At 50.3% G+C, this 11,941-nt stretch overlaps 1 protein-coding gene across 1 annotated transcript; it reads left to right on the plus strand.

The window, feature by feature from the left end:
- The first annotated feature begins 267 nt into the window (after positions 1-267).
- LOC125425562 (zona pellucida sperm-binding protein 3-like) lies at positions 268-9,895 on the plus strand. The gene is made up of 9 exons (XM_048483144.1): positions 268-681; positions 2,516-2,634; positions 2,720-2,823; positions 4,181-4,358; positions 4,601-4,721; positions 7,160-7,251; positions 7,927-8,069; positions 8,465-8,581; positions 9,771-9,895. Exons 1-9 carry the CDS (start codon positions 268-270, stop codon positions 9,893-9,895), a joined length of 1,413 nt encoding a protein of 470 aa, XP_048339101.1.
- The last annotated feature ends 2,046 nt before the right edge of the window (positions 9,896-11,941 follow it).

Raw genomic sequence — 11,941 nt, forward strand, 5'->3', positions numbered from 1 at the left:
TATTTATATGCCATGAAAGGTATTCGAAATCGATTCAGCTCGCAAGTCTCTGTGAGTGTTGTCAGAGTACTGGCCAAAAGACACCTTGCGGAATCCAGATTGTTTGCAGCTGAGCTTGATTTCCCATTAGTTCTGTCCTGCCTTTGGGAGAAAGAGGAGTTATACTCTTTAGTGGTAACATATTCAGCTGTGAAAGATCTCGAGCATATAAAGATTCCCTCTCAAGGTATTTTCCTTTTGAAGTGCTTTGCTCCCTCAGTAGGTAGGATGGGGGGCTTGAACCGGGTGAGCGTTGGGTTGCTCTGCTTCATGGCTGCCTTAGCTACCGCCTACAATCCTTGGGATTTTTCTGGGAGACACACGGGTCTCTTGAGACAGCCGAGAACACCTTCTCCTGAGATGCAGCCGGTAGATTATCCTTACTGGTCTGAGACCAACTCCTGGGCGTTTGTGGACAATTCCCAGCCTCGGGCTTTGTCCACTTGGACCCCGGTTTCTGTCCAGTGTGGGGAGGCCCAGGTGGGGGTCGCTGTGAAGAGGGACCTCTTTGGGACTGGGAGGCTGATCCAAGCGGCGGATCTGAGCTTGGGGTCTTCTGGCTGCAAACACACCTCCCTCGACTCTGCCGAAGACACGGTCGTCTTTGAAGTTGGTCTCCACGAATGTGGTAGCACGGTGCAGGTAAAAAAATTATATTTTTATCCTCCCTTAATTCCATCCTATTGTAATGCTAGCTGTGGAGGTGGGGTTGCAGTAAACTAGTTCAGTATGTCTGGAACTATTGTCGGTCCTTAAACAGTTTCTGCCCTGGTTTATTTAGAACAGGGGTAGGGAACCTGCGGCTCTCCAGATGTTCAGGAACTACAATTCCCATCAGCCCCTACCAGCACGGCCAATTGGCCACGCTGACAGGAACTACAATTCCCATCAGCCCCTACCAGCACGGCCAATTGGCCATGCTGACAGAGGCTGATGGGAATTGTAGTTCCTGAACATCTGGAGAGCCGCAGGTTCCCTACCCCTGATTTAGAAGAAGAAGAAGAAGAGAAGAAGAGTTTGGATTCATATCCCCCCTTTCTCTCCTGCAGGAGACTCAAAGGGGCTTACAATCTCCCTGCCCTCCCCCCTCACAACAAACACCCTGTGAGGTAGGTGGGGCTGAGAGAGCTCCGAGAAGCTGTGACTAGCCCAAGGTCACCCAGCTGGCGTGTGTGGGAGTGCACAGGCTAATCTGAATTCCCCAGAGAAGCCTCCACAGCTCAGGCGGCAGAGCTGGGAATCAAACCCGGTTCCTCCAGATTAGATACACGAGCTCCTAACCTCCTACGCCACTGCTGCTCCTATTTGTGAGTCATTTCTTTACAAAATTTGTGTCCCAACCTTTCTGCCCTTATGAGGGTCAGCAAGGAAGCTTGCAATGTAAGACATACATGATAAAAGTTGCACCTTAAATCCATTTTTTAAAAATCCTTCCTCCCAAACACATGTTGCTAAAACAATTTATTTACATTTTGCCCTTCTCTCACAATGGTTATCCAGAGCAACTTACATTGCCAGACGCCAGCGTGGTGTAGTGGTTAAGAGCAGGTGGATTCTAATCTGGAGAACTGGGTTTGATTCCCCACTCCTCCACCTGAGTGACAGAGGCTTCAGGTGTGTTTCCGCCCTCCTACATTCCTGCTGGGTGACCTTGGGCTAGTCACAGTTCTCTCCGAACTCTCTCAGCCCCACCTACCTCACAGGGTGTTTGTTGTGGGGAGAGGAAGGGAAAGGAGCTTGTAAGCCACCTTGAGTCTTCTTACAGGAGAGAAAGGTGGGTTAGAAATCCAAACACTAGGAGCAGCAGTGGTGTAGTGGTTAAGAGCAGGTGCATTCTAATCTGGAGGAACCGGGTTTGATCCCCCGCTCTGCCGCTTGAGCTGTGGAGGCTTGTCTGGGGAATTCAGATTAGCCTGTGCACTCCAACACATGCCAGCTGGGTGACCTTGGGCTAGTCACAGCTCTACGGAGCTCTCTCAGCCCCACCTACCTCACAGGGTGTTTGCTCCTCCTTTTCCTCCTCTTCTCCTTCTCCTTCTCTTCCTCCTCCTCCTCCCCCTCCCCCCCCCCCCCCCCCCCCCCCCCCCCCCCCCCCTCCCCCCCCCCCCCCCCCCTCCCCCCCCTCCCCCCCCCCCCCCCCCCCCCCCCCTCCCCCCACCACCCCCCCCCCCCACCCAGCCCCACCTACCTCACAGGGTGTTTGCCCCTCCTTTTCCTCCTCTTCTCCTTCTCCTTCTCTTCCTCCTCCTCCTCCCCCCCCCCCAGCACCCCTGTGTGATACATTAGGCTGAGAATGTGTAGGTTAGACTCTCTTGGCCTACCTCACTGAATTGTTGTGAGGCTAAAGTAGAGTTGCCAATTTTCAGGTAGGGCCTTTCCCTTCCTCTCCCCACAACATAAGGTGCTACCGGACTCCAATCCAGAAGACTCACGTGGCTACCTTCTGAACCTGTTAAGGTAACCTTCTTTCTTCCAGATGACTCCAGACTCTCTGATCTACAGCATCAGCCTCTACTATAAACCCAACCCTGGAAGCAACCCAGTCATCATCCGAACCAGCCCTGTCGAGGTTCCTATCGAGTGCCACTATCCAAGGTGCGGTCCTGGGAGATCTTCCCATTAGATCTACGCTTGTTCCCGGGGGGATCTGGTTCAGTAACTGTGGTGTCTCCTCTACCAGGAAAGACAACGTCAGCAGCAAGGCCATCAAGCCAACGTGGGTTCCCTTCAGCTCCACGCTGTCTGCCGAAGAGAGACTGGTCTTCTCCTTGCGTATCATGAATGGTAAGTCAGAGGAAGTCTGAAGGCTCCTGAGCACAGTGATTGTCTCTTGGCCAGGTTGGTTCTGTGGTCAAGCCAGGTCAGGGGTCTGCAACCTGTGGCTCTCCAGATGTTCATGCTGATGGGAATTGTAGTCCATGAACATCTGGAGAGCCACAGGTTGCAGACCCCTGAGCTGGCTGGAATCCCAGCAGTTAAATCTTCTTTGGTCTTCATCCTTGGTTCAGGTGGCCCAATTGTAAGGTCAGAAATTCCCAAGAACATGTTTTCCTGCATTGTAGGAGGTTGGACTGGATGGCCCTTGGGTCTCTTCCAACTCTATGATTCTATGGGGCTTTCCTCACTACAGAAGGGAGCTAAGGTTGACTCGGTTCCCTTCAGTGGAGGGCGATTCCAGGCTGTCCCCACAGCAACTGAGTTGACCCCCTGGAACCGAGCTAAGTGGGCGGGATCATCTTGGTGCCTGTTTCGCTCCTCGATCGTGATTGGCGCTTGTGTTACGGCGGGAAACGGAAGCGTTCTTTTTCAAACAGTTTTTACAGTTTACAGTTACATGCCCGCCATGACTCTTCCGTTCTGCGCATGCCACAAAAGCGGCTTGTGATTGGTTGAATGGATGAGGTGTCATTTTGATGCTTCCCCACTTCGAAGCTTCGAAGTGGTATCGACCTTGTTCCAGCAGAAAAGTGTAGTTCATAACTGAGACAAGGATGTCGCAGTGCTGAGGGGGGGGGGGGGGGAACTGAGACAAAACGATGTTGAGCTCGGTGGCAGTGGGGATTCACTGAGGCGAACCTAGGTAGAAACCAGTTCAACTCTGTCAGTGGGGAAAGCCCCTATGAGAGATGACCAAGGAAGCCCAGAGTTGCCACACGGAGGCAAGCAATGGCGAACCACCTCTGTTTGTCTCTTGCCTTGGAAACACTATGGGGTTGTCATAAATCAGCTGCAATTTGATGATGCACATTTATTATGTCTTGACCTGGGTGGTCCAAGTTTGCCTGATCTCGTTAGATCTTCGAAGCTAAGCAGGGTCAGCTCCGGTTAGTACTTGGATGGGAGATCACCAAGGAAATCCAGGGTCACTATGGAGATTCAGGCATTGGCAAAACCACCTCTGTTCATCTCTGGTCTCGAAAACTCTCTGGAGTCCCCGTAAATCAGCTGTGACTTGACGTATTTCCCCCCACCACCTGTGAACGAGGTGGAAAGCCTGCTGGTTGACCTGTTTCTCCATCCAACTCCTAAGTTCAGGAATGGTGCCGGGAACAGAGTTGGTGACCCCTCTGGTTGGGGAACTCCAGGCCCAGAGATGCTCGAGCCCCCACGTCAGATCAGTTTGTGCGAACTTGTCTTCCAGATGATTGGAGTGCCGAGAGAACCTCTAAGAGGTACCAGCTGGGAGAGGCCATCAATATCCAGGCAGATGTGAACACCGTCAACCACGTGGCTTTGAGGCTCTTTGTGGACAACTGCGTTGCCACCCTGAGTCCAGACCGAGATTCCGCTCCCAGATATTCAATTATTGACTTCCACGGGTAAGAAGTCTCTGGGATTTCTGAAATGTTTGCTAAGATGGACATACAGTTTTAGGGAAATGGGTTGCCAAGGGGTACGTGAGGGAAGGAAGGCTGGGAGCCACTGCTTTAAAAGACAACATTGTTCCCTGAAAGGTTTATTTATTTTTATTTATTTTTTCAACTTATATACCGCCCAACCCCCGAAGGGCTCTGGCCACTCTACCTTTGTACCACTCTGACCACTCTACCTTTGTATCCAGGTGCCTGGTAGACGGAAGATCGGAAGGCGCTAGTTCCACCTTTCTGTCTCCCAGGACCAGACCGGATTCTCTCCAGTTCACAGTCGATGCTTTCAGGTTTGCCCAGGATCAGAAAGACTTGGTGAGTCTCTGTTCAATGTGCTTTGGTTTGCCTAAATCGTATTTTTCAGCATGTGTTTATTTACTTCACGGCCACCCCACCTATCTCCGCAGTAGGGTCCCAGAGCATTATTCTGTTCTCCATTTTTATTCTCACGACAACCCTGCGAGGGAAACTTGGCTGAGGTTGCGTGCTGGGCCCAAGGTCAGCCAGCGAGCTTTCTTGACGGAGTGAGGATTCAAACCTGGGTTTCTGAGATCCTTGTCTGACATGCTAACTGCTACACCATACACATATATTTGTTTATTTGATAATATAAATCTCCCTGTTTCACTAAGACTCCAGGTGGATTACATAGTATAAGTACAGTCAACATATGATCCTACATATGTATACTACTTTCAGTTGAGGTTGCAATGGAAAGGCTAGAATGGGGGTCTCTGACCTTTTGGAGCCTGTGGGTACATTGGGAATTCTGGCGGGCATAACCACAAAATGGCTGCCACAGGAAGCAGAGCCAGACACAAAATGGCTGCCACAGGAGACGGAACCAGATACAAAATAGCTGCCACAGGAGACAGAACCACACCTTCCTTATGAGGAGAGGCTGCAGCGTGTGGGACTCTTTAGTTTGGAGAGGAGACGTCTGAGGGGGGATATGATTGAAGTCTATAAAATTATGCATGGGGTAGAAAATGTTGACAGAGAGAAATTTTTCTCTCTTTCTCACAATACTAGAACCAGGGGGCATTCATTGAAAATGCTGGGGGGAAGAATTAGGACTAATAAAAGGAAACACTTCTTCACGCAACGTGTGATTGGTGTTTGGAAGATGCTGCCACAGGAGGTGGTGATGGCCACTAACCTGGATAGCTTTAAAAAGGGCTTGGACAGATTTATGGAGGAGAAGTCGATTTATGGCTACCAATCTTGATCCTCCTTGATCTCAGATTGCAAATGCCTTAGCAGACCAGGTGCTCGGGAGCAGCAGCAGCAGCAGAAGGCCATTGCTTTCACATCCTGCATGTGAGCTCCCAAAGGCACCTGGTGGGCCACTGCAAGTAGCAGAATGCTGGACTAGATGGACTCTGGTCTGATCCAGCAGGCTAGTTCTTATGTTCTTATGTTCTTAAGTACAGTCAACATATGATCCTACAGATGTACACTACTTTCAGTTGAGGTTGTAATGGAAAGGCTAGAATGGGGGTCTCTGACCTTTTGGAGCCTGCGGGTACATTGGGAATTCTGGCGGGCATAAGCACAAAATGGCTGCCACAGGAAGCAGAGCCAGACACAAAATGGCTGCCACAGGAGACGGAACCAGACACAAAATGGCTGCCACAGGAGACGGAACCAGACGCAAAATGGCTGCCACAGGAGACGGAACCAGACTCAAAATGGCTGCCACAGGAGACGGAACCAGACACAAAATGGCTGCCACAGGAGACGGAACCAGACACAAAATGGCTGCCACAGGAGGCAGAACCAGACACAAAATGGCTCCACAGTTTTCCTGCAATCACACAGTGAAGATCTTTATGCTGTGCGGGCAACTACAGCCAAGGCAATATTTCTAACAAAATATGCAGCCAATCAGATGCTAGGCAAAGCAATACCTGGCCTCTAAATTTTTCTAAAAATACCTGGCCCCAGGAAAGTTGTCAGTGGGTGCCATAGCATGTATAGGCACCACAGAAGGGATCTCTGAGGTAGAGAGGGTCTGGGCCAGGTAGGCTCATGTTCTCTAACTTCTCTTAAACCGTGGAACTGACCGCTACTGGGAGGAGTACCATGTTGGAGAAGGGCTTTAGCGCCTTTATAGCTGTGAGTGTAAGATTAGTCCCTGCTTCAGGTTTGGAGACTTTGAAGAAGAAGAGGAGGAGGAGTTTGGATTTATATCCCCCCTTTCTCTCCTATAGGAGACTCAAAGGGGCTTACAATCTCCTTGCCCTTCCCCCCTCACAACAAACACCCTGTGAGGTAAGTGGGGCTGAGAGAGCTCCGAGAAGCTGTGACTAGCCCAAGGTCACCCAGCTGGCGTGTGTGGGAGTGCCCAGGCTAATCTGAATTCCCCAGAGAAGCCTCCACAGCTCAAGCAGCAGAGCAGGGAATCAAACCCGGTTCCTCCAGATCAGAGTGCACCTGCTCTTAGCCACTACGCCACTGCTGCTCTCTTGGTTCAGTTTCTTGAGGTGGAAGTTGGGTTGCCAGGCTCCAGGTAGCCCCTGGCCATCTCCCGCTATGACAATTGATCTCCAGGCAATCCAGGTCAGCTTTGGAGGGCGAACTCTACAGTCTTATACCCTGCTGAGTTCCCTCCCCAACCTATACCCTTCCCTCCTCAAGTTCCTGCCTCCAAATCTCCAGGTATTTCCGTGGGAGCTGGCAACCCTACCTGTAGGCCACAGAGTAGACAGACTGAGGTTCCGTTGCCTTCACCGCTTTCCCCTCTCTCTCAGGTCTACATTACTTGTCACTTGAAAGTCATCGCCGGCGACCAGATCCCAGATGCTCTGAACAAGGCATGCTCCTTCAACAAAGCACGGAGCAGGTGAGTGACGTTAGGGAGCGCTATTGGGAAGGGGTCGGGCGGGGGGGTCTGCCGAAACAATCCCTTCCTCCTTGAGAGCCAGCGTGGTGTAGTTGTTAAAAGCAGGTGGATTCTAATCTGGAGAACTGGGTTTGATTCCCCACTCCTCCACCTGAGGCTTACCTGGTGAACCAGGTGTGTTTCCGCACTCCTGCTGGGTGACCTTGGGCTAGTCGCAGTTCTTTCAGAACTCTCTCAGCCCCACCTACCTCACAAGTTGCGGGGAGAGGAAGGGAAAGGCACTTGTAAATCATCTTGCGTCTCCTTACAGGAGAGAAAGGTGGGGTATAAATCCAAACTGTGGTGGGTTTTCCGGGCTGTGTGGCCGTGGTCTGGTGGATCTTGTTCCTAACATTTCGCCTGCATCTGTGACTGGCATCGTCAGAGGTATATCACAGAGAGAAGTCTTTTATAAGAGAAGTCTCTTATAAGAGCGGGGAATCAAACACTCTAGACACAGTGTCTAACAGACTTCTTTCTGTGATAACACCTCTGAAGATGCCAGCCACAGATGCAGGCGAAACGTTAGGAACAAGATCTACCAGACCACGGCCACACAGCCCGGAAAACCCACCACAACCAGTTGAATCTGGCCCTGAAAGCCTTCAACAATTCACCACCTTCTTCTCACTGCAGCTGGTCTGTGCTTGAAGGCCCCGACGGCATCTGCCGCTGCTGCGAGACAGGAAACTGTGCGGTAAACCCTGTCCCTCAGTCCCCGGGAGGTAATTCCTGGTGGAGAAGTGGGCGCCTCCAGAGAGACCTCTCTTTCAGACGTGGTAAGTCCTGCTCTTTATTTTGTAGATCTCTGGATGAATTGGGGACAACTGTGGAAGTCCGGGGTTGCTACGCAGAGGAAAGCTGTGTCAAACTACCTCTGTTTGTCTCTTGCCTTGGACACAATATTCTTGTTTAATTTTGTTTAATATCACAGCTGCCTGTTCTGTAGCTGGTTGCTGGCCTTTCGTTAACAATTTGAGCCTCACCCAGAGGCCTAGGATTTTGTAATGTATCGATGTAGTATTTGTTGTTGTTAGTTGAATTTATAAGAAGCCCTTCCCCATGGGAGCTCAGGGGTTGCTGTAAGTTGGCTGCCATCTGAGGGCACCTTTACACACACAATGTTCTGGTGCAAGCATTGGATCCGATGTAGAACTTCGGCTTGTCTACACAGAGGAGTCCTCCAAGGGTGAAACGGAAGCAGACGTTCTAGTGGGACCTTTCATCTTGGATGAGCGCAAAACTTCCACGGCCCTCGAAGATGGAAGAAAGTTGGGGACGGGGTCACCAGGTAGCTGCAGTTTGAAACTTGAAATGCTTTTGAAGGTTTATAACCTTTTTTTTAGCCTTTGGGCACCTGTGGGATTTTGACACCCAAGTGGTGGGTGCAACCACAAAATGGCTGCCATAGAAGGCGGAGCCAAATGACAAAATGGCTGTGATAGGAGGTGGAGCCATGTACACAGAGGAAGTCTAAGTGCCAGAAAGACAAATAGTTTAATAAATACTACTGGGAAAGATGAGTAAGATGGAATAAAACCTATAGTGTAAGATGACCAGATGGTCACCTTTGTGAACTGGGATGGGCGCGTGCGCAGCTGCAGGAGCACACTGCCTTCTGGGGCTTGCTGTTTCCCGCCCTGTGACAGGCAAGCCCCAGAAGGCCGTGTTCCTGCGGCTGCCGCACTGCCTTGCGCCCCAGAAGGCAGTGCGGCAGCCTCCCAAAAAGCGGGACAATTGAAATAACCCACGGGACGCGGGACAAATTGTTTGAAGGCGGGACTGTCCCGCCAAAAGCGGGACGTCTGGTCAGCCTGCTATAGTGTGGCAGCAGTTGTTGAAACAAAGTTATCTTACCCTGCCAAGCTAAGCATGGTGTGGTGGTTAAGAGCAGGTGGATTCTAATCTGGAGAACTGGGTTTGATTCCCCACTCCTCCACCTGAGTGGCAGAGACTTATCTGGTGAACCAGACGTGTTTCCGCACTCCTACATTCCTGCTGGGTGACCTTGGGCTAGTCACTGTTCTTGGGAACACTCTCAGCCCCACCTGCCTCACAAGATGTCTGTTGTGGGAAGAGGAAGGGAAAGGAGCTTGCAAGCCACCTTGAGTGCAGAGACTCACAGAGCATCTGGAGGGGGGGACATGTGTCAACTATCAACCCTCCCCCCCAGGAGTTTCAGAACTGGTGGAAATCGGGCACTGAGGGATGACCTCGTAGGTTGGTATGATGGCTGGTATGTGGCTGTATAGGAAACAGCAGTGGAGCAGCCTGAATTCTAGGCCCCTTCCGCACACGCAGAATAATGCACTTTCAATCCACTTCCAATGCACTTTGCAGCTGGATTTGACTGTGCAGGACAGCACACTCCACTTGCAAACAATTGGGAAAGTGGATGGAAAGTGCATTATTCTGCGTGTGTGGGAGGGGTCCCAGCGATGGCGAGGAGCCAATCAGCAAACGTCTCGTGTCTCTTTCAGATGCCCCTGAGAAGTCGGTGCTTATCATGATAGGACTGACGGTCACCACCGGTGTCCTGGCGTTGGCCTTGGTGGTTCTGGCGTTTTTTCTACCGTGCAGGAAAAGGAGATGTTCCAAAGTCTGATGCACCTCAAGTGTGGGGTCACAATAAAAGAAAGAAATGGGTTGAATTCTAAAAGTGTGTGTCTTCTTTAAGAGCGTATGTGTGCAGGGGTGCCTCAAGGGGGCGCTCCTTCTTGATAAGTAGGGGTGACAAGCTCTGGGAGGGTCTGCCATATTTGCCATACTTGGGGATTAGTGCAACAAGTATACAAGCAAATGCAGTTGAACAAATAGCAGACCGCAAACTGAGCATGAGTCAGCAGTGTGATGCAGCAGCCAAGAAAGCCAATGCGATTCTGGGCTGTATCAATAGGAGTATAGTGTCTAGATGGAGGGATGTAATTATACCTCTCTATTCTGCATTGGTTAGACCTCACCTGGAATATTGTGTACAGTTCTGGGCACCGTAATTCAAGAAGGATATTGACAAGCTGGAACGGGTCCAGAGGAGGGCAACCAAAATGGTCCAAGGTCTGGAATCCATGCCCTATGAGGAGAGACTTAGGGAGAAGGCTAAGAGGTGTCCTGATAGCCATGCATAGATATTTGAAGGGAGGTGGATTACACTCTGTAATCTGCTACAAATGTCATCGAGGAAGCTGGACTAAAAATAGTATCAATGACTTGGAGTAAGGTTCCGAATTAGGACTTTTGGAGTGTGACTACTGACCAGGCTCCCGTGCCAGCGGGCAACACCTCTTCCCCCTGGAGGGCTGGCTGGGTTAGTCTTTTGCACGACCGATGATTAGAAATCTTGTGATACTTTAAATACCAACAGTCTTTTATCCCACCACTCACTTGTGTGGTGGACAGCAGCCTGTTTCCTCTGACTTGAGCAGGCTGCAATTCAGGCAAGTTTTAAGGGCCCCAGGTTTGCCTTTCCTCTTCAACCAGTTTCCCCACCTACATGCTGAGGATTAAACTGACTGGTCTTTACCATGCAGACAATTTAATTCCCACCTGCCAAACACCTCATATATACAAAAAAACCCCTAATGTTTTGGGATGGCTTGTTCTCTACCGCCACCTCGTGGTGACAGTACGACTAACACTGCAATAATATGTAAATACTAAACCAGCGGCTCCCAGAAGTTGCTATGATATCAAGGCCTACGGTCAGTAACTTTCGCTGCCGGAATTTGCATTCCCTAGGGGGCGACGCAAAAGTCCCTTCTGAACATGCGGAATAATGCACTTTCAACCCTCTTTCGATGCACTTTGCAGCCGTGCAGAATAGCAAAATCCACTTGCAAACAATTGTGAAAATGGGTTGAAAGTGCATTATTCTGCATGTGCGGAAGGGGACGGAGTCGGGATAGAGACATGTCGGTCTTTTATGCATTTAAGTTAAGGGTATTGAAGAGGAGGAGGAGGAGGAGTTTGGATTTTTATCCCCCCTTCTCTCCTGTAGGAGACTCAAAGGGGCTTACAAGCTCCTTTCCCTTCCCTCCTCATAACAAACGCCCTGTGAGGTGGGTGGGGCTGAGAGAGCTCTGAAGAACTGTGACTAGCCCAAGGTCACCCAGCAGGAATGTAGGAGTGCACAAGCGGATCTGGTTCACCGGATAAGCCTCCACAGCTCAGGTGGCAGAGCAGGGAATCAAACCCGGCTCTCCAGATTAAAGTATTGGCTACGATTCTATCTGTAAGATATATATGTATGTGCCAGAGGCCTTTATTGTAGTACCCTAGATCACTTGAAGTTGAACTAACTTTTTTGTGGGGGTGGTATCCTTTCTGTTGTGCCCCTTGGTGTCCTAAGCACATGTTTATTATGCTTGCTGGTTAATCCAGGACTGGTTCCCCTCAAGCATTTCCCTTTATGTAAAGAAATCCTTTAGACCCATTTTTTTAAAAAAAGCTTAGCTTGCTGTTCCCTCCAAATACTGGTTATTCCAGCATCTGGAGGCTTATCTGGGGAATTCAGATTAGCCTGTACACTCCCACACATGCCAGCTAGGTGACCTTGGGTGGTGAGAACCACAAAGGGTGGTGAGAACCACAAAGGATTGCGAAGAGCTCCAAGCGGACCTTGATAAATTAGGTGAGTGGGCTAAGAAATGGCAAA

Source organism: Sphaerodactylus townsendi, unplaced genomic scaffold (assembly GCF_021028975.2).
Source record: "Sphaerodactylus townsendi isolate TG3544 unplaced genomic scaffold, MPM_Stown_v2.3 scaffold_791, whole genome shotgun sequence".
NCBI lineage: Eukaryota > Metazoa > Chordata > Lepidosauria > Squamata > Sphaerodactylidae > Sphaerodactylus > Sphaerodactylus townsendi.